Source organism: Chrysemys picta, chromosome 6 (genome assembly GCF_011386835.1).
Source record: "Chrysemys picta bellii isolate R12L10 chromosome 6, ASM1138683v2, whole genome shotgun sequence".
Classification (NCBI taxonomy): Eukaryota; Metazoa; Chordata; order Testudines; family Emydidae; genus Chrysemys; species Chrysemys picta.
The window spans coordinates 70447903-70466428 of NC_088796.1; the positions used below are offsets into that span (position 1 = coordinate 70447903).

Below are 18526 nucleotides of genomic sequence, written 5' to 3' on the forward strand. Positions count from 1 at the left end.
ATCCATCTGGTCAGCCAGAGGAAACCCCTGGGGAAAGACTGTTGACATAGAGGAAGGTGGTGGTGGTGGTGGCGGGGGGAATGAAGTGATAATGGTAATAGAAATTGCTTGATATTCAGACTGTAGTTTAGGAAAAGTAACACACTTTTGTGCTGCAGAAATCATAATATTAATTATCTTGATTAAGGACAAAATTTGGCTACAGCCTTGATAGCTTTTTGTTTGTCTTGTTGAAATGCTACTTATTGATTTTTTTTTTCTTTCAACTTCTTAATTTCAGGCAAATCTTGAGAGAGAACAGCTGCTTACAAACGTTGTTACAGCATTTGAAGTCTCACAGCTTGACAATAGTCAGTAATGCATGTGGGACCCTGTGGAACCTCTCTGCACGAAATGCAAAGGACCAGGAAGCATTGTGGGATATGGGAGCAGTTAGCATGCTCAAAAACCTCATTCATTCAAAGCACAAAATGATAGCTATGGGCAGTGCTGCAGCTTTAAGGAACCTGATGGCAAATAGGCCTGCAAAGTATAAGGATGCCAATATTATGTCTCCAGGTTCAAGCTTACCCTCTCTTCATGTTAGAAAGCAAAAGGCACTGGAAGCAGAGTTAGATGCTCAACATTTGTCTGAGACTTTTGACAACATTGATAATTTGAGCCCCAAAACATCTCACCGTAATAAGCAGAGACATAAGCAAAATTTGTATAGTGAATATGTTTTGGATTCTAGTCGACATGATGATGGAATTTGCAGGGCTGAGAGTTTTAATACAAGTAACGTGACTGTACTTTCGCCATATTTAAATACTACACTGTTGCCTGGCTCCTCTTCATCGAATAGAGGAAATATAGAAAACTCTCGATCTGAAAAGGACAGAAGTGTGGACAGAGAGAGAACAATGGGATTAGGCAGCTATCACCCAGCTACAGAAAATGCTGGGAACGCCTCTAAGCGAATAGGAATGCAGATCTCTACTGCTGCAGCTCAGATTGCCAAAGTAATGGAAGAAGTAACGAATATGCATATTCCACAAGAAGACAGAAGTTCTGGATCGACAGCTGAAATTCACTGCTTGACAGAAGACAGGAATGCATTAAGAAGAACATCCACTGCCCATGCCCATTCAAACACTTATAACTTTCCTAAATCTGATAATTCAAACCGGGCATGTCCTGTGCCTTATGCAAAAATGGAATATAAGAGAGCTTCAAATGACAGCTTAAATAGCGTCAGTAGTAGTGATGGCTATGGTAAAAGAGGTCAAATGAAACCTTCCATTGAGTCTTACTCTGAAGATGATGAAAGTAAATTTTGCAGTTATGGACAATATCCAGCTGATTTAGCTCACAAGATACATAGTGCAAATCATATGGATGACAATGATGGAGAACTGGACACTCCAATCAATTACAGTCTTAAATATTCAGATGAACAGTTGAATTCTGGAAGGCAAAGCCCCTCACAGAATGAAAGATGGGCAAGACCTAAACATATAATAGAAGATGAAATTAAACAAAATGAACAAAGGCAGTCAAGAAGTCAAAGTACGACCTATTCTGGATATACTGAAGGTGGTGGTGATGATCACATGAAATACCAGTCACCTTTTGGCCAGCAAGATCCTTTCAGATCAAGAGGATCCAACAGTTCAGAACAAAACAGAATAGGCACTACTCATGGAATGAATCAGAAAGTAAACCAGTCCTTGTGCCAGGTTGATGATTACGATGATGATAAGCCAACCAACTACAGTGAGCGTTACTCGGAGGAGGAACAACATGAAGATGAAGAAGACAGACCAACTAATTACAGTATAAAGTACAATGAAGAGGAGCACCATGTAGATCAACCTATTGATTATAGTCTGAAATACTCAACAGAAGTTCCTCCCTCTTCTCAGAAGCCATCTTTTTCTTTTTCAAAGAGTTCATCAGTACAAAGCACTAAAACTGATCACATCTCATCAAGTAGTGGAAACACATCAGCCCCTTCAGCTAGCTCAAAGAGACAGAACCAACTTCATCCAAGTGCTGCACAGAGAGGGGGTCATGCTCAGAAGCCTGCCTCCTGTAAGACTCCCTCCATCAACCAGGAAACTATACAGACTTATTGTGTGGAAGATACACCAATATGTTTTTCAAGATGTAGCTCTTTGTCATCTTTGTCCTCAGCTGAAGATGAAATAGGGCGTGATCAAGCCACCCGTGTAACAGATGCCAGTAACACTCTGCAGATAGCAGAACTGAAAGACAATAGTGTGACTCTGTCAACTGAAGGTGCAGTTAGTGAAGTCCCATCAACATCACAACATATTAGAACAAAATCTAATAGACTTCAGGCTTCCAGTTTATCTCCTTCTGATTCATCTAGACATAAAGCTGTTGAATTTTCTTCAGGTGCCAAATCTCCTTCAAAAAGCGGTGCTCAGACTCCTAAAAGTCCACCAGAACATTACGTACAGGAGACTCCACTCATGTTTAGCAGATGTACTTCTGTAAGTTCCTTGGATAGTTTTGAAAGCCGTTCCATTGCTAGCTCTGTTCAAAGTGAGCCTTGCAGTGGAATGGTAAGTGGTATTATAAGCCCCAGTGATCTTCCAGATAGCCCTGGACAAACAATGCCGCCAAGTAGAAGTAAAACCCCACCCCCTGCTCAAGCAGTTCCAGTAAAGAGAGAAACAGCTAAAGGTAAAGTTCCTAATGTTGAAAAGAGAGAGTCTGGTTCTAGACAAGCAGCTGTAAATGCAGCTGTTCAAAGAGTTCAGGTATTGCCAGATGCTGATACATTGTTACATTTTGCTACAGAAAGTACACCAGATGGATTTTCTTGTTCCTCCAGCCTAAGTGCTCTGAGTCTTGATGAACCATTTATACAGAAAGATGTAGAATTAAGAATAATGCCTCCTGTTCATGAAAATGACCATGGAAATGAAACAGACTCTGAACAGCCAGAAGATACAAAGGATAACCAAGAGAAGAAAGCAGAGAAATCTACTGAAACAGAAAAGGATATACTAGATGATTCTGATGATGATGATATTGAAATATTAGAAGAATGTATTATTTCTGCTATGCCAACAAAATCTTCACGCAAAGCCAAAAAGCTTTCTCAAACAACTGCTTCAAAAATACCTCCTCCTGTAGCCAGGAAGCCAAGCCATTTGCCAATATACAAACTCCTCCCTTCACAAAATAGATTGCAGTCTCAAAAGCATGTTAGTTTTACACCTGGAGATGATATGCCACGTGTGTATTGTGTTGAAGGTACACCAATAAATTTTTCAACAGCTACATCTCTGAGTGACCTCACAATAGAATCACCACCAAATGAGTTGGCCAATGTGGAGAATGTGGGTACAAGGGCAGAATCAGGTGAATTTGAAAAGAGAGATACCATTCCTACCGAAGGTAGAAGTACAGATGATGCTCAAAGAGGGAAAGACTCAACTGTGTCTACCTCAGGATTGGATGATGACAAAACAGAAGAAGGTGACATTCTTGCAGAGTGCATTAACTCTGCTATGCCAAAAGGAAAAAGCCACAAGCCTTTCAGGGTAAAAAAGATAATGGATCAGATTCAACAAGCATCAGCATCTTCATCTGTAAGTGGTAAAAATCAACCAGAAGGTGAGAAAAAGAAGCTAACATCTCCAGTAAAGCCTATGCCCCAAAGTAATGAGTACAGACCACGCTTAAGAAAAAACACAGAGCCAAAAAGTAATTTTAGTAATGAAAGAACCTATTCAGACAACAAAGATACAAAGAAACAGAACTTCAAAAATAGCTCAAGAGACTTTAATGATAAACTTCCAAATAATGAGGAACGTGTAAGAGGAAGCTTTGCATTTGATTCCCCTCATCATTACACACCTATTGAGGGGACTCCTTATTGTTTTTCACGGAATGACTCACTAAGTTCACTAGACTTTGATGATGATGATGTTGACCTTTCTAGGGAGAAGGCTGAATTAAGAAAAGGAAAAGAAACTAAGGAAACAGAAACCAAAGCTTGCACTGATACAGAACAGACTTCAAATCAGCAGTCAACTAGTAGGACACAAGGTCAAAAACATCCAACAGGCAGAAGTCATCCTAAATCTTTGATGCAGAAGCAAACCCCTTTCCCAGAACCATCCAAAGATATCCCGGACAGAGGTGCAGCTACAGATGAGAAAATGCAGAATTTTGCTATCGAAAATACCCCCGTTTGTTTTTCTCGCAATTCATCTTTGAGTTCTCTCAGTGATATTGATCAAGAAAACAACAACAACAAAGAAGGTGAACCTACAAAACGAACTGAACCTCCTGATTCACAGATAGAATCAAGTAGACCACAGGCTTCTGGTTATGCACCCAAATCATTTCATGTTGAAGATACACCTGTGTGTTTTTCTAGAAACAGTTCTCTTAGTTCTCTTAGTATTGACTCAGAAGATGACCTTTTGCAGGAATGCATTAGTTCTGCCATGCCTAAAAAGAAAAAGCCCTCAAGAGTCAAGAATGAAAGTGAAAAGAATAGTTCCAGAAACATGGGTGGAATATTGGCAGAAGACCTGACACTAGATTTGAGAGATATACAGAGGCCTGATTCAGAGCATGGTTTCTCACCTGATTCAGAAAACTTTGATTGGAAAGCTATTCAAGAAGGTGCAAATTCTATAGTTAGCAGCTTACACCAAGCTGCTGCTGCTTCACTGTCTAGACAAGCTTCATCAGACTCTGATTCCATTCTTTCACTGAAATCTGGAATTTCTTTAGGGTCACCATTTCATCTTACTCCAGACCAAGAAGAAAAATCCTTTACTGGTAATAAAGGTCCAAGAATTATTAAGCCAGGGGAGAAAAGTACATTGGAAACTAAAAAAGTAGAGTCAGAAAGTAAAGGAATCAAAGGAGGAAAGAAAGTGTATAAAAGTATGATTACAGGAAAAGTTCGCTCTAATTCAGAAGTTTCAAGCCAGTTGAAGCAGCCCCAGCAAACAAATATGCCTTCAATCTCACGAGGTAGGACAATGATTCACATTCCAGGAGTTCGAAATAGCTCTTCCAGTACAAGTCCAGTTTCAAAAAAAGGGCCCCCACTCAAGAACACAGCCTCCAAAAGTCCCAATGAAGGCCAGAGTTCCACTAGTTCCCCGAGAGGAGCCAAATCATCAGTGAAATCGGAGCCAAGTCCTATAACCAGGCAGCCATCTCAACAGGGTGGGTCAAATAAAGGACCTTCTAGGTCAGGATCTAGAGATTCCACTCCTTCTAGACCTCAACAGCAGCCATTAAGCAGACCTCTGCAGTCTCCAGGTCGAAGCTCTATTTCCCCAGGCAGAAATGGTATAAGCCCTCCTAACAAACTATCTCAGCTGCCAAGGACTTCATCTCCTAGTACAGCTTCAACTAAGTCCTCAGGTTCAGGACGAATGTCATACACATCACCAGGCAGACAGATGAGCCAGCAAAACCTTGCAAAACAAACAGGGTTACCCAAAAGTGCCAGTGGTATTCCCAGAAGTGAGTCTGCCTCAAAAGGTTTGAACCAAATTCTTAATAGTAGTGGCTCAAACAAAAAGGTTGAACTATCTAGAATGTCATCCACAAAATCCAGTGGAAGTGAATCTGACAGATCAGAGAGACCTGTTCTAGTGCGCCAGTCAACTTTTATTAAAGAAACTCCAAGTCCAACTCTACGAAGAAAATTAGAAGAGTCTGCTTCATTTGAATCTTTGTCTCCTTCTAGACCCGATTCTCCCACCCGATCCCAAATACAGACCCCAGTTTTAAGTCCATCACTTCCTGATATGTCCTTATCTTCTCATTCAACTGTACAGGCTAGTGGTTGGCGAAAATTACCTCCTAATCTTAATCCTTCTGTAGAATATAATGATGGGAGACCAGCAAAACGTCATGATATAGCTCGCTCTCATTCTGAGAGTCCATCTAGACTGCCAATCAATAGATCAGGAACATGGAAGCGTGAGCACAGTAAGCATTCTTCATCACTTCCTCGTGTTAGCACTTGGCGTAGAACTGGAAGTTCTTCTTCAATTCTATCTGCGTCTTCGGAATCTAGTGAAAAGGCAAAAAGTGAAGATGAAAAGCAACATGGAAGTTCTTTTTCTGGACACATACAAACTAAAGAAAGTCAAGTACCAGCAAAAGGGACTTGGAGAAAGATAAAGGAAAATGAAATTCCTCAAATAATGAGTAATCCTTCTCATAATTCCTCTTCAGATGCTACAAATGGTGCTGATTCAAAAACTTTAATTTACCAGATGGCACCTGCTGTTTCTAAGACTGAGGATGTGTGGGTGAGGATTGAGGACTGCCCTATTAATAATCCTAGATCTGGCCGATCACCTACTGGAAATACTCCCCCAGTTATTGACAGTGTTTTAGAGAAGGGGAATGTGAATGGTAAAGATTCTAAAGATATTCAGGGAAAACAAAATGCAGGGAATGGAAATGGTCCTGTTCGCACAATGGGTTTAGAAAATCGCCTGAATTCATTCATTCAGATAGATAGTCCAGATAAGAAGGGAACTGAAACAAAACCTGTGCTGAGTAATCCTGTTCCTGCATCAGAGACCAATGAAAGCATTATTAATGAACGTACACCATTCAGTTCCAGCAGCTCAAGCAAACACAGTTCACCTAGTGGAGCTGTTGCAGCAAGAGTGACTCCTTTCAACTACAATCCAAGTCCACGAAAGAGCAGTGCGGACAACAGTTCTGCTCGGCCATCACAGATACCAACACCAGTAAATAACAGCACAAAGAAACGAGATTCAAAGACTGAAAATACAGACTCTAGTGGAACTCAAAGTCCTAAACGTCATTCTGGGTCTTACCTGGTTACTTCTGTTTAAATAAATAAAAAAAAACTGATGTATTATTTTCAAGTGCTATGTAGAAATTTTGTTTCAAATGAAACTTTAAAAGACTGGGGATTGGGGTTTTTTGTTTGTTTTTGTAAATAGGTTTGATTCTTGTAGAGGGTCCTTGTTCTGGAAGCCATATTTGATAGTATACTTTGTCTTCACTGGTAATATTTTGGAGGGATACCTGATTGATAGTTTGGAATAAAATCGCTACAAGCAAGTATATTTGTACAGTATGTTTTACATGTATTTAATTAGCATCCCATCCCATGATCCTTTAAATATTGCTTGTCTTGAAATAATGAACACTTACAGATGGAGATGATACAACTATATTGCTGTTTCAATCATTTCTAGATTACAAACTGACTAAACTACATCAGGGAAAAATTGGTATTATTTATGCAAAAAATATACTCAGTTTTGGTATTTGTGAATCCATCTAACCCTATAATTAATCATGTGGCTGTGAAATTCACAGTAATATGGTTTCTGCTGAACAAGCTTTCCCAGCCTGCTTTTCTGCATGAATGGAAATGATGGTTCATTTTCTGAAGTAATGATTAACATTTCTGTGGTCACATAATGTGCATAGATAGCTATGGTGTAACAATTTACACTTTCTTTGTGTTCTGCAAAAAAGGAAATCTGTGTAACTGTAAAACCTTGAACAGAATTATTTTACCTGAACTAGATTTTATCTGAAAGTAGGTAGAATTTTTGCTATGCTGTAACTTGTTGTATATTCTGGTATTTGAGGTGAGATGGCTGCTCTTTTATTAATGAGACGTGGGTGATGTCTCAACAGAAACTAAAATGAACATTTCAGAATAAATTATTACTGTATGTAAATCTTGTTGTGTGTTACTTCTGCACTGCTGAAGAAATCAATATTTCATTTTGAGATGTCACCTTAAAATATGCTGTATAATGCACTTAGACTTAAAGCCTGATCCAGCATGTCTTAGACATACCTCATGTTCTCTGGCTTTTATCCTCCATTGATCTATGGTTTGTTAAAATGCATGTAAGGGTTGCAGGATCAGGCCCTAAGTCATCTGTACTCTATTTGCAGTTGACAGACTTTCACACATCTCAGGTGTGTAAAAAGGCTAAAAGCAGAGTATGTCTAGAAGCCAAGAAGTGTAGTTGTTTCACAACTGCATAGCCTGCAATATTGTGTGTATAACATGGAGATTTTTTTTTAAGTATGGTTATTTCGATATTGTTTTTTTAAAATTGGGAAAGTATGAAATTGAGAGTCTGACCACTTTTTATTCTGATTTCAAACTTCCATACATTTTGGATTTATTTGAAAAAATTAAGGGGTGGAGGGAATAAGGTCTAACATATTAAATCTTCAGTCTCATGGTAAAAAATCAGATTTGGTCCTGAACTATGATATTCAATGTCTGAAGCCTTTTGAAGTGAAATGAGCTTTGGTTTAAAGTAGAGATGCTTATTACACTGTTTCTGAAGGAAACCCTCCGATAAAATAATAGTTAAGTGCCTCTGCACAAATGTATCGACATGTTTATGCACAAGTGATCAAACCAGGAGTAACAACTCAGCTTTTCTGAAACGTAACTGATTTTTGTTATTACAAAATCATCAATCTAACTACTGTTATCAGGATTCAGGCTCTCCTGACATCAAGTGCCTAGGGGTAAGGCACTCATACAAACATGTCAGTTTAACAGTATGAGAGAATTGTACTGACTATATGGCATTCATAGCCATTGCACTTGATCTAATGTTGAAATTAATCTATTTTTTCTTCAATTTTGCATATTTATGACCTGTACCATTTCATATGAGCCACTGCAGACAAAGCATTCCCATTAAAGTCAATCTGAACTACACTGAATGCAGACTCCAAAAGCCCTCTATGAAGGAGAGAATGTTTGTTTTAATTTTGCCATTTTGTACTTTCTCTCCCATCCCTTTTGTTTGCTGTAACATTCCTAGAGATATCATTTATGTAGAAGTGTTGGTGAATGTAATAATAAATCATTCCTTAAATTTCAACAATATGCTAAATGTGAGGTCTCAAAATACTAGTTCTCACAATACCTCTGTGAGATAAGTACTATTATTCTAATTTTTCAGATATAGAAATGAAGGTAAAAGAGAGGCTAAATGACTTGCTCGAGTCACACAGGAAGTCTTAGAATAAAACCCAGAATTTCCAGTCTAGTATTTTAGCTGCAAGATCACATTTCATATCAAGGATGCAATTTTTATGTCTGAGTCTTTTAATCAAGTAAGCTATATCAAGGCATACCACAATAGTACAGGATGTTCAGTTTACACTAGCCCAGTGTCTGATTCTTGTTAAATTAAATCTCATCTATATCATGAAACTAATTGACATTAAATGTGTGTATATCTAAATATACATTATGTTCAGCATCCATTATCCATGGACCCAGGAAGGATTCAAGTATACACTCTGGTTTCAAGGAGTTAACTCTAGCTTCACTTTCCTTGTACAGCTCAGCTATAAAAACAGCTGCTGGAGAGAAAAAAAAAAATCAGAAGTCAGGCTGTGGGAAGCACATCCAGATGCTAGACAAACCCCAGACTGGAGAATTTTATTGTTATGTATGTTTTGCTTAATGGTAACCTATTTTGATTTATGTTGCTATAGGTTTTCTCTTGCTCATTACTGTTGTGTTATTTCTGCTGAGCCATTCCACCAGCTTACTAAAGATTTAAAATGGCACCCACGTTGCCAGAATTTAAGAAGTGCGCAGGTGTTGTTGGAAACTTAAACTTCATAGCCAAACTTGTGCAAGGAATGGGATTTGAGAATTTTTCACCTTTGCCTATGGATCTTGTAAACTGCATAGAAGGGAGAACAAACTTAGTCCACAAATTAATGAATGTTTGCTTGTCACATGTGGGCCATGAAGCTGCAGAATATTTTGTCTGCTAAATTGACCGCTGAGTTCCTTCTTACTCATTCTAGAATTTTCCTATCTAGTTTTTCCCAGATGAGGGAAAGGAAAATGCAGACAACCAAAAGGATAATAAACATATGCCTCTTGGGGTGAGACTTTATTAGCTGGTGTCTCCATGCATCTTTGCCTAACGTGATGTTTCAGACCTATCTTCCATAGAATTTGAGGCAGCAAAAAAAATTCAGTTTCTGCACAGTCATCCTCAACTGGTGAAAAGAAGTCTTCTAGAGGTAAGCAGTCCAAAAATCGAGTTGGCAGAACTAATACTAAGAATCCAACTATTGTGTAGATGTTTCCCTTCCTTTTTTATTTCTCGCAGTCCTGCTTGCAAAAGCCTTTGTCGTGGTCAGAGCTGAGGTGGAGGGTCCAATCCTATTGGCAAAGCCACACATTTATAAAGAAAAAACATAGTAAAAGTTCCCTCTATCCTGCTAGTAAAGAAAGTCTAGTTTGTGTGTCCTGAGTTAATTTGTTTGTAGCCAATTTTTCAGAGAAAAAATTCCTTCCCTAGTGAAGACAATATTACCCACTGGATGGACATTCTGATGGTGAAAGGTCATCTGATAGCATAGTAGCATGTGATTCAACTGTGAAACAGGATCATATCATTCTGGGGTGTATTAGCAGGACTGCAGTATGTAAGACATAGGAGGTAATTGTCCCACTCTATTTAGCACTGGTGAGGCCCCAGCTGGAGTACTGTGTCCAATTCTGCGTGCAACACTTTAGGAAAGATGGGGACAAATTGGAGATAGTCCAGAGGAGAGGTACAAAAATAATAAAAGGTTTAGAAAACCTGACCTATGAGGAAAGATTTTAAAAACTGGGCAAGTTTAGTCTTAAGAAAAGAAGACTGAGGGGGGACCTGCTGGTAGGACAAGAAGTACTGGGCTTAATCCACAGCAAAGGAGATTTAAGGTAGCTATTAGGAGAAACTTTCTAACTATAGAGGTAGTTAAGCTCTGGAACAGGGTTCCAAGGGAAGTTGTGGAATCCCCATCATTGGAGGTTTTTAAAACCTGGTTGGACAAACACCTGTCAGGGATGGTCTAGGTTTACTTGGTCCTCACCAGTGCTAAATAGAGTGGGACAATTACCTCCTATGTCTTACATACTGCAGTCCTGCTAATACACCCCAGAATTATATGATCCTGTTTCACAGTTGAATCACATTGATGACTTGTATTCAATTTGTGATCCACTATAATCCCCAAAGATCCCTTTCAGCAGTACTCGCTATTATTTACCATTTTGTAGTTGTGTGTTTGATTTTTTTCCTTCTTAAGTGAATTACTTTGCACTTATCTTTATTGAATTTTATCTTGTTGAATTCAGACCAATTCTCCAATTTGTCAAGGTGGTTTTGAAGTCTAAACCTATCCTCCAAAGTGCTTGTAACCCCTCCGAGCGTGGTGTCCTCTGAAAATTTTATAAGCATACTCTCCACTCCATTATCAAAGTCATTAATGAAAATATTGAGTAATCCTGGACCCAGGACTGCAGTACGCCACTAGATCTGCCCTCCCAGTTTGACAGACAACCATTGATAACTACACTCTGACTACAGTGCTGCAACCAGTTGTGCCCTCCCCCTTATAGTAATTTAATCTAGACCACCTTTCTCTAGTTTGCTTATGAGAATGTCATGTGGGACTGTATCAAAAGTCTTATTAAAATCAATATATATCACATCTACTGCTTTCCTTCTATCCACTAGGCTAATAAGCCTGTTGAAGAAGGAAATTAGGTTGGTTTGCCATGATTTGTTCTTGACAAATCTATGTTGTAATTCCTTGTAATAGCTGTCCTCCATGTGCTTACAAACTGATTATTCAATAATTTGTTCCAATATTTTTCCAAGTATTGAAGTTAAGCTGACTGGTCTGTAATTCCCTGGGTTCTTTTTAATCCCCTCTTTAAAGATAGGTACTATGTTTCCCCTTCTCCAGTCTTATGGGACCTCACTTGTCCTCTAGCAGTTCTCAAAGATAATTTATGACAGTTCTGAAATTGTTTCAGCTACTTCCTTAAGTACCATAGGATGAATTTAATCAGGCCCTGCCAACTTGAATACATCTAATGTATTCTTTATTCTTTTATTCTATTCTAAATAATATTCTTTAACCTGTTCTTTCCCTGCTTTGGCCTGCATTCCTTCCCCCATGTTGTTAATATTAATTGTGTTGAGTATCAGTTCACAATTAACCTTTAGGGAACACGGAAGCAAAATAGGCATTAAATATCTCGGGTTTTTTTATGTCATCAGTTATTAGCGCTCCATCCCCGCTAAGTAAATGGAGAAAAGCCCATTAAATTGTAAAATTACTTAATCAAGAAATACCATTCACAGGTAAGAAAAGCTGTCTGTTCTGCTGCAGATTTTGTAAGATTCATAAGGGGGTGTGGCCTGGGACCACTGCTGTTGTGGGAACGTGAGGGGCCAGTGCAGCTGCTCGGGTAGCTCTGGGGTCAGTCACACCTGCTCACTGCAGACGTCATGGAGGTGCCAGAAAGTCACGGAATCCATGACTTCCGTGACAGACTCTCAGCCTTATTTATAAGTTGTGCAGAAGGGAGCCTATTTCATCCTGACATTTTTAAGCACAGTACAGTCTTGATTAACTAAACCTCCTCCTCTGCGCAATGGACATCTCTCATATCATGGTCTCTCATCAAAGAGAGGTGCTGTGGCTGTGAATCTGTGTCACTTGCACTCCACAAGACTGGGTGGATAAAAATCAATTTAAAGCAGATTTTTTTTTATTTAAATTAAATACAGGTTTGTTTTTTTAAATAAACCTATTTAAAATTAAATGTGGTATTAACAATTTACATTAAGGCCTAAACTTATCCATTAAAATCATTTAAATTAAATACAAAAAATGTTAAGCAGTACATAGATGCTGCCAAGTCTGAAATCAAACCACTGAACTGATGGAAGTCACTGGCTAAGCATTTGGAACTTGAGTTTGCTGAAGTGCTAAACCAGCTTTTGACAGTAATAATTCAGTCAAAGTTAAAAAAAAATCAAGGGGGGGGTCGAAAAAAGTAGGAAAACTTGTTTTCCTCTTCCAATTTATGAACAAAAACTAGATGTGAGAAGATGAACTCTACTAATTCTAGAATCTTGAAGGATAAGTGATCAGAAATAATCAGTTCAATGTTCTAATTACAGATTATACTTTTTGTTTAATCAGTTAATTTTAAATGCAAAACATGTTTTGATAAACTTTTTTCTTACATTTTCAGCACATTTTAAGGTAGTTCTTATTTTACTTTTATAAAATGTTGGTTTTGTGCATTTTAATTGAATTTGAAGTTCCAAATAGAGTGTGATACAAATCACAAGTAAAAAGTTAATCACCATCTAGTAAATTAGAAAATGGTAAATGATCCATTTCTTAAACAAAAAATGTAAAAATTACGAATCTGAATAAATATAAGTTAAGCTATATAATTGCTTAAATAACTAGATAGTGTATTTTCCTGGTTAGCAAAAAGAAACACCAAATATAGTGAAAAGGCTGTATTTAGTTTCAAATAAACATGTTTTAATGATTACCAGCCAATGTGAATCAGCTTTTCTTTAGGAAAAATGACTAAAGTACAAATGCAAAACAATTTAAAGCAATAATTTAAATCATTATTGCTTTAAATTGTTTTGCATTTGTACTTTATTATTATTGCTAATTTAAATTCATTAGAATTGGTTATATAAATTGCTTTGATTTACGTCAGTTCACCATTCCACAAGAAAAAAGATTATAAACGCTGCACACACAGTCTCTTCTGTTTATATTCGGTTCTGCATATACACTGCCAAAGACACTCTCCTGATGAGTTAATGAAGTTTTCTAGCCTCTGAGACTCTTTGGTCAGAGCCAAATGGGAAGAAAAATAAATAAACTTAGGAATTTTGTTTTTATATAAAAAAGGAAATTTACAGACAAATAATTTCAATAAATTAATTTTGTAAAGTTTCATAAATAGCATATGGAAAAATATTAAAAGGCTGCAGTTTAGACAGATATGTTAGGAAACTAGGAAATTCTAAATTAAGTTTGCATTTAAAATAACCATCTGACAGTATGGAAATGCAGAGTTAAGGTACTCAGAGCAGCCTAAATTCTTCCCCATAGCCTGACAACTTGCACTACTTCTGTAAGATATAATTCTGTAAATGCAAGTCTATAAAAGTTTGGCAGTGTGAAATACACTTGAATTGTACATAAGTGTCTAAATTTCACACTCACTTGTGCATATTTTCCAGACTGTTACAAAGTTCTGTGGACATAGATCCTGAGGTCTGGCCATACTGCACATGGCACAACTTGCAGGGATAAGAATGAAGTGCACCTTTGCCCTCCCCCAACCCTAAACCAATTCTGTGCTTGTTCTGGTTCCCCAACATGAATTAAAGCGGTATGAGACAAGATGAAAATAGCAGGGAATGAGAATGGTGGTGCAAGAGTCCCTTTAATTTTCAAAGGATCCACCTTGTACTAGGTCACTGCTCCTGTAGCCGGTTCAACTAGGATTTAAAGGAGAATCCATTGGCAGTCCGGTGCAAACTGGCCACACCATACCCCAGTGATCCATTGTATGCAAATGTCCACTTTATAAATTACTTCTATATGTAAATTAGCTAAGGTTTAAGCCAATCTAGCCTGTTTCCGGATACTTTTAGTTCTGCAAATTGTATCTGTAGACCGATTCAAAGTAAATATTTGATTCTCTGTCACTGTAGGGGCCAGGACTTACACAGTGAAACAAGCTAAGTATAATGTAGCTTTTGAAAATTCTAGGGCTATTCCTAGACTATTTATGGGGAGATGTGGTACAGAGATTGATTTTAGGGCTACATTGTACTGGTGGACAGTGGAAGGTTTTCTGTTGTGTGATAAAAAAGACGAGATGTGTAAACACTGTTTCCTGAATTGTAGAAGTAGGAAGGGTATGGAACAGGGCTTTGGTGTGTATGTATAAAATAAGAGACAAGAGTTTTGTGTAACTGGCTTGTCAAGGTGGGGAGAATTGGAGGAGAGTCTGTGGAGGTGAAATAGATGCTTACTCTATTTGGGAGTCTGATGCATATAGTGTTTTGAGTGGGACATAGTGGAAGTATATGGCTCAATGTCCCTACTAAAGTTGTATTGCATGCAGGTGTAAGTGCTTCATGCATCTGGGTGGAGCATATGCAGGGATACACAGGGTATCTTACCTCTTGCATTCGCACACATTTTCTGTGTAAGACATTTCTGTAAGTCTCATCACTGAAGTGTCTCAGAGCTGAATGCAGTAAATTAGATCTGTATGAGATTGTCCATAGCAGCTGAAAACCTTACATGTAGAACCCTAAAGTTCTGGATGAAATTCACCTCTGTGCAGATGGCAAGCACAAATAGTCTATACAATACTTAAGTCCCTATCCAAGCACTCAAAATAGGACCTGAGTGGGATTTTTAGTACATGGACCTTGTTACCCTGCTACACAAGTGAAATTTACTCCATGAAATTTACTTTAAAACTACAATCTCCACAACACCAGTTTGTAAGCAGTCAACATTTTAAAAGCCAATTAGCAACATAGAGTAAGATGTCATTTATTGTTGCGTACCTATCAACCATGCATATTCTTTACTGCAGAGTTTCAGTCCTGTCACTTTACATTTCTATAATGACAACACTTGCCCGCTGCTTTGACTGTATCTCCCATCTTCGGTCAATGTATGCATTATCTTCCCCTCATTTTTTGTATAAAGTTCAAGCTTCTGCTCATTTCAAATCACTCTCACCCAATTCTGCCTAGATCTACATGAGCATTTTTCTCCTTTACACTCAAGATTTTTCCAAATACTCCATTTAATGACTTTGTCCACTTCCAACTTAGTTCATTATTTGATGCAGCACTTGGAACAGCTTCTCAGTTAATATCTCCAGCTCCTACCTCTTTTCTTTTAGCCCCATCACCTCCCCATTCTGTGAACCACTGCAGTGCTCAAGATCATGGGTGAAATCCTGGCCCCATTGAAGTAAATGGCAAAACTTTAATGGGGCCAGGATTTCACTCAACATATCACTCCTTTGTGATTTGTATTATATATATGAACAATATATATATGCGCTTTGGAGAAGCTCAGGCCTTGCTGAAAATATTACCCCCTTTTTTAATAACGTCATTATTTTAAATTTTATAAACATTTAAAATGGAACAGAATTTAGAAGTCCTACAGTTCACTAGAATCTTGAGTACTGTATTTTTCCCCTTCCTGATGTCTCTAATAGTGACAAAACAATGCATGCCTGGCTGAGTGGGTGGCTAATTCCATGCTGACATTGGGTACTACAAGCAAATTTGACAGAATCCTCAATTGAAATACATGCTTTATATATTGCGAAGTTACTACTTCATCCTTCTCAGTGCCCTACCACTTCCACATCTAGCATTATGTAGACATGACACACAGAACAATTTCATGAGTTTATTAAAATCTATGCGATCTGCATGTCCTTGGTGTAAAGACAAGGAATTCATTAGGAATTGTGTAAGTTTGCTTAATATGCCGGCATGTGTAGGTACAGTATGCAAGAGCAATTACATCTTTAGCTTTATATTGCTTTTAAAAAGATGCACACGCCGTCAGGTTTTGAACTTCACTGCTTAATTGTTGAGTTTCTGATGTTAGGGGCACTGGACAGTTGGAGAATGCATATTGCTATAGCATGCCTGATCTAGTCTTTTTTGTGACCTACTTTTGTCTCTGAATTCTGCAGGCCATAAATATGCAGAATTCAAGATATAAATAAATTACTTTTGACACTAGAACAAGTGCAGTGACTGTGGATGCCATATACTCAGTGAAGTCATTTTATAAGAATGGTGGGAATTAAATTGACATGCTTGTATGAACGACTCACCCCAGGCACTTAGTTTCAGGAAATCCTGAACCCTGGTACCAATAAGTTAGAACGGTGCATAATAATGGGAGCCAACTGACCTGTAGAAAAGCTGAGATGCTAGCCCTGGTGGGGTAGGTCATATGCAGAATATAATTCAATGTACAAGTACATAAACTCAGTAATATTTGTTTAGAGAAAGCTGTCATTTTAATTTGTTTTCCAACTGAAATAATCATGACAGATTTAATCTCTGTACCATTAACACACATACACATTTTCATATAGGATATACAGCTTTCAATGGTGTTTTAAAAGCGGTACAAATGTGTACCATGCAGAAAGACAACCTCTTAATACTCTTTATGCTGGTGTTAATATGCTATGTTAATTCCAGCATTCAAAGGAAAAAAACAAGTGTGTAAACTACCAAATGCTACAACATAAAACAGGCAGTTTGACAAAAGTGTGGCTTAATTTAAAAGTGTTGGAGTTCTGCAGTAACTGGATATTTTACAAAGACATCAGCAGGTTTCTTTCTTTCCTACTTGCCTTATATACATATTGAATAGGAGGACAGAATAGAACCCTGCAGCCTTTACATGCCATACACCTCACCTCTGATGAACAATGGTCCATAATTTATCTACTGGGCCCTCTCAAACAGGAGCTAAACCTATCTGAAATGTTCCCAAGTGCTCTTGCTAGGGACCATAATCACATCAATATCTCATGATTGGCAGTATCAAAGGCACCTGAGAGATCTAACAATCAGGAGGAAGGAGGAGTGGGGGCCTGAGGCTGGCCTGGTGTGGACAGGAGGCAGTAAGGGCTGCGGGCAGTGGCTTGCATGGGGTGGGGGGGGGGGGGGTCCCTCAGGCTGGTTTTCATGTGCTTTTCACTTTGGGAAAATATGGTCACCCTAATCAACCGCCAACCCAGGTGAGCGAATTCTTCTTTCTTCTGCTTGCCTCTCAATACAGCCCTTATAGCTCTTCAACCTCTCTCTTACTCTAGTGGGTTTTTTAAGGTCCTTTTAAATCTGTGCACCTCCATCCGTAAGTGAAAGCTTCTATCATTAAACATGAACTTAAAAGGAAAGTATGACTATCAGAGAACTCTACAGAATAAAATTAATATTTTTATTAATACATTTAGTTTAAAACATTTCACTGTTAGTCATTTGGAGCCTGACCAAAGCCCATTGAAATTAATGGTTTCCTTTCCATTGACTTCACTGGGCTTTGGATCAGGCCCCTTAGCAAACAGTGTCCCAGGCACTTTTTTGGTTTATATTCTCAGACTGGGACAAGAAAGGTGTAATTTAAATTACAACACTGCTTCCTTCTGACTCATAATGTGATGTAGTGCTGAATAATATATGCCTTACATATAGGCTTGGCAGAAATTGATTTTTTTAAAAATAATTTTGACATATCCATTTATTGAAGCATTTTTTCTATTTTTATTTATTTAAATTCAGTTGCACAAAATTATGCGGTTTAAGCATTTTTTTAATGTTTGAAACTTTCAGAATTTCTGAAAATAATTCAATGATAGTAAATGTTGAGAGTCAAAAAGTTAAAGCTTTTATAACGGTTAAAATAAACTAAACATCACAAGTCAAAATATACACAGTATATATCCTTAAATCAAACTAATTTCTCAAGCAGTATTTGTTACTTTTCCTATACTGTATGTACATTTTAATCATCAAAATACTTTATTATTTTTATGTATGGTGAAATTGACATTTATTGATAATCTAATCTTCCAAACCCATACTACCCC

At 37.9% G+C, this 18526-nt stretch overlaps 1 protein-coding gene across 12 annotated transcripts in view; it reads left to right on the top strand.

Moving 5' to 3' along the window:
• The window catches only part of APC (APC regulator of WNT signaling pathway), a 193897-nt gene extending 186170 nt beyond the window's left edge, over positions 1-7727 (top strand). For all 12 annotated transcript variants that reach the window (XM_065550310.1, XM_008169993.4, XM_042840454.2 and 9 more), the window contains one exon: positions 281-7727. In XM_065550310.1, coding sequence (XP_065406382.1) covers positions 281-6863 — 6583 coding nt within the window. In that variant the 3' untranslated portion in view covers positions 6864-7727. The remainder of the gene's footprint in view (positions 1-280) is intronic.
• The last annotated feature ends 10799 nt before the right edge of the window (positions 7728-18526 follow it).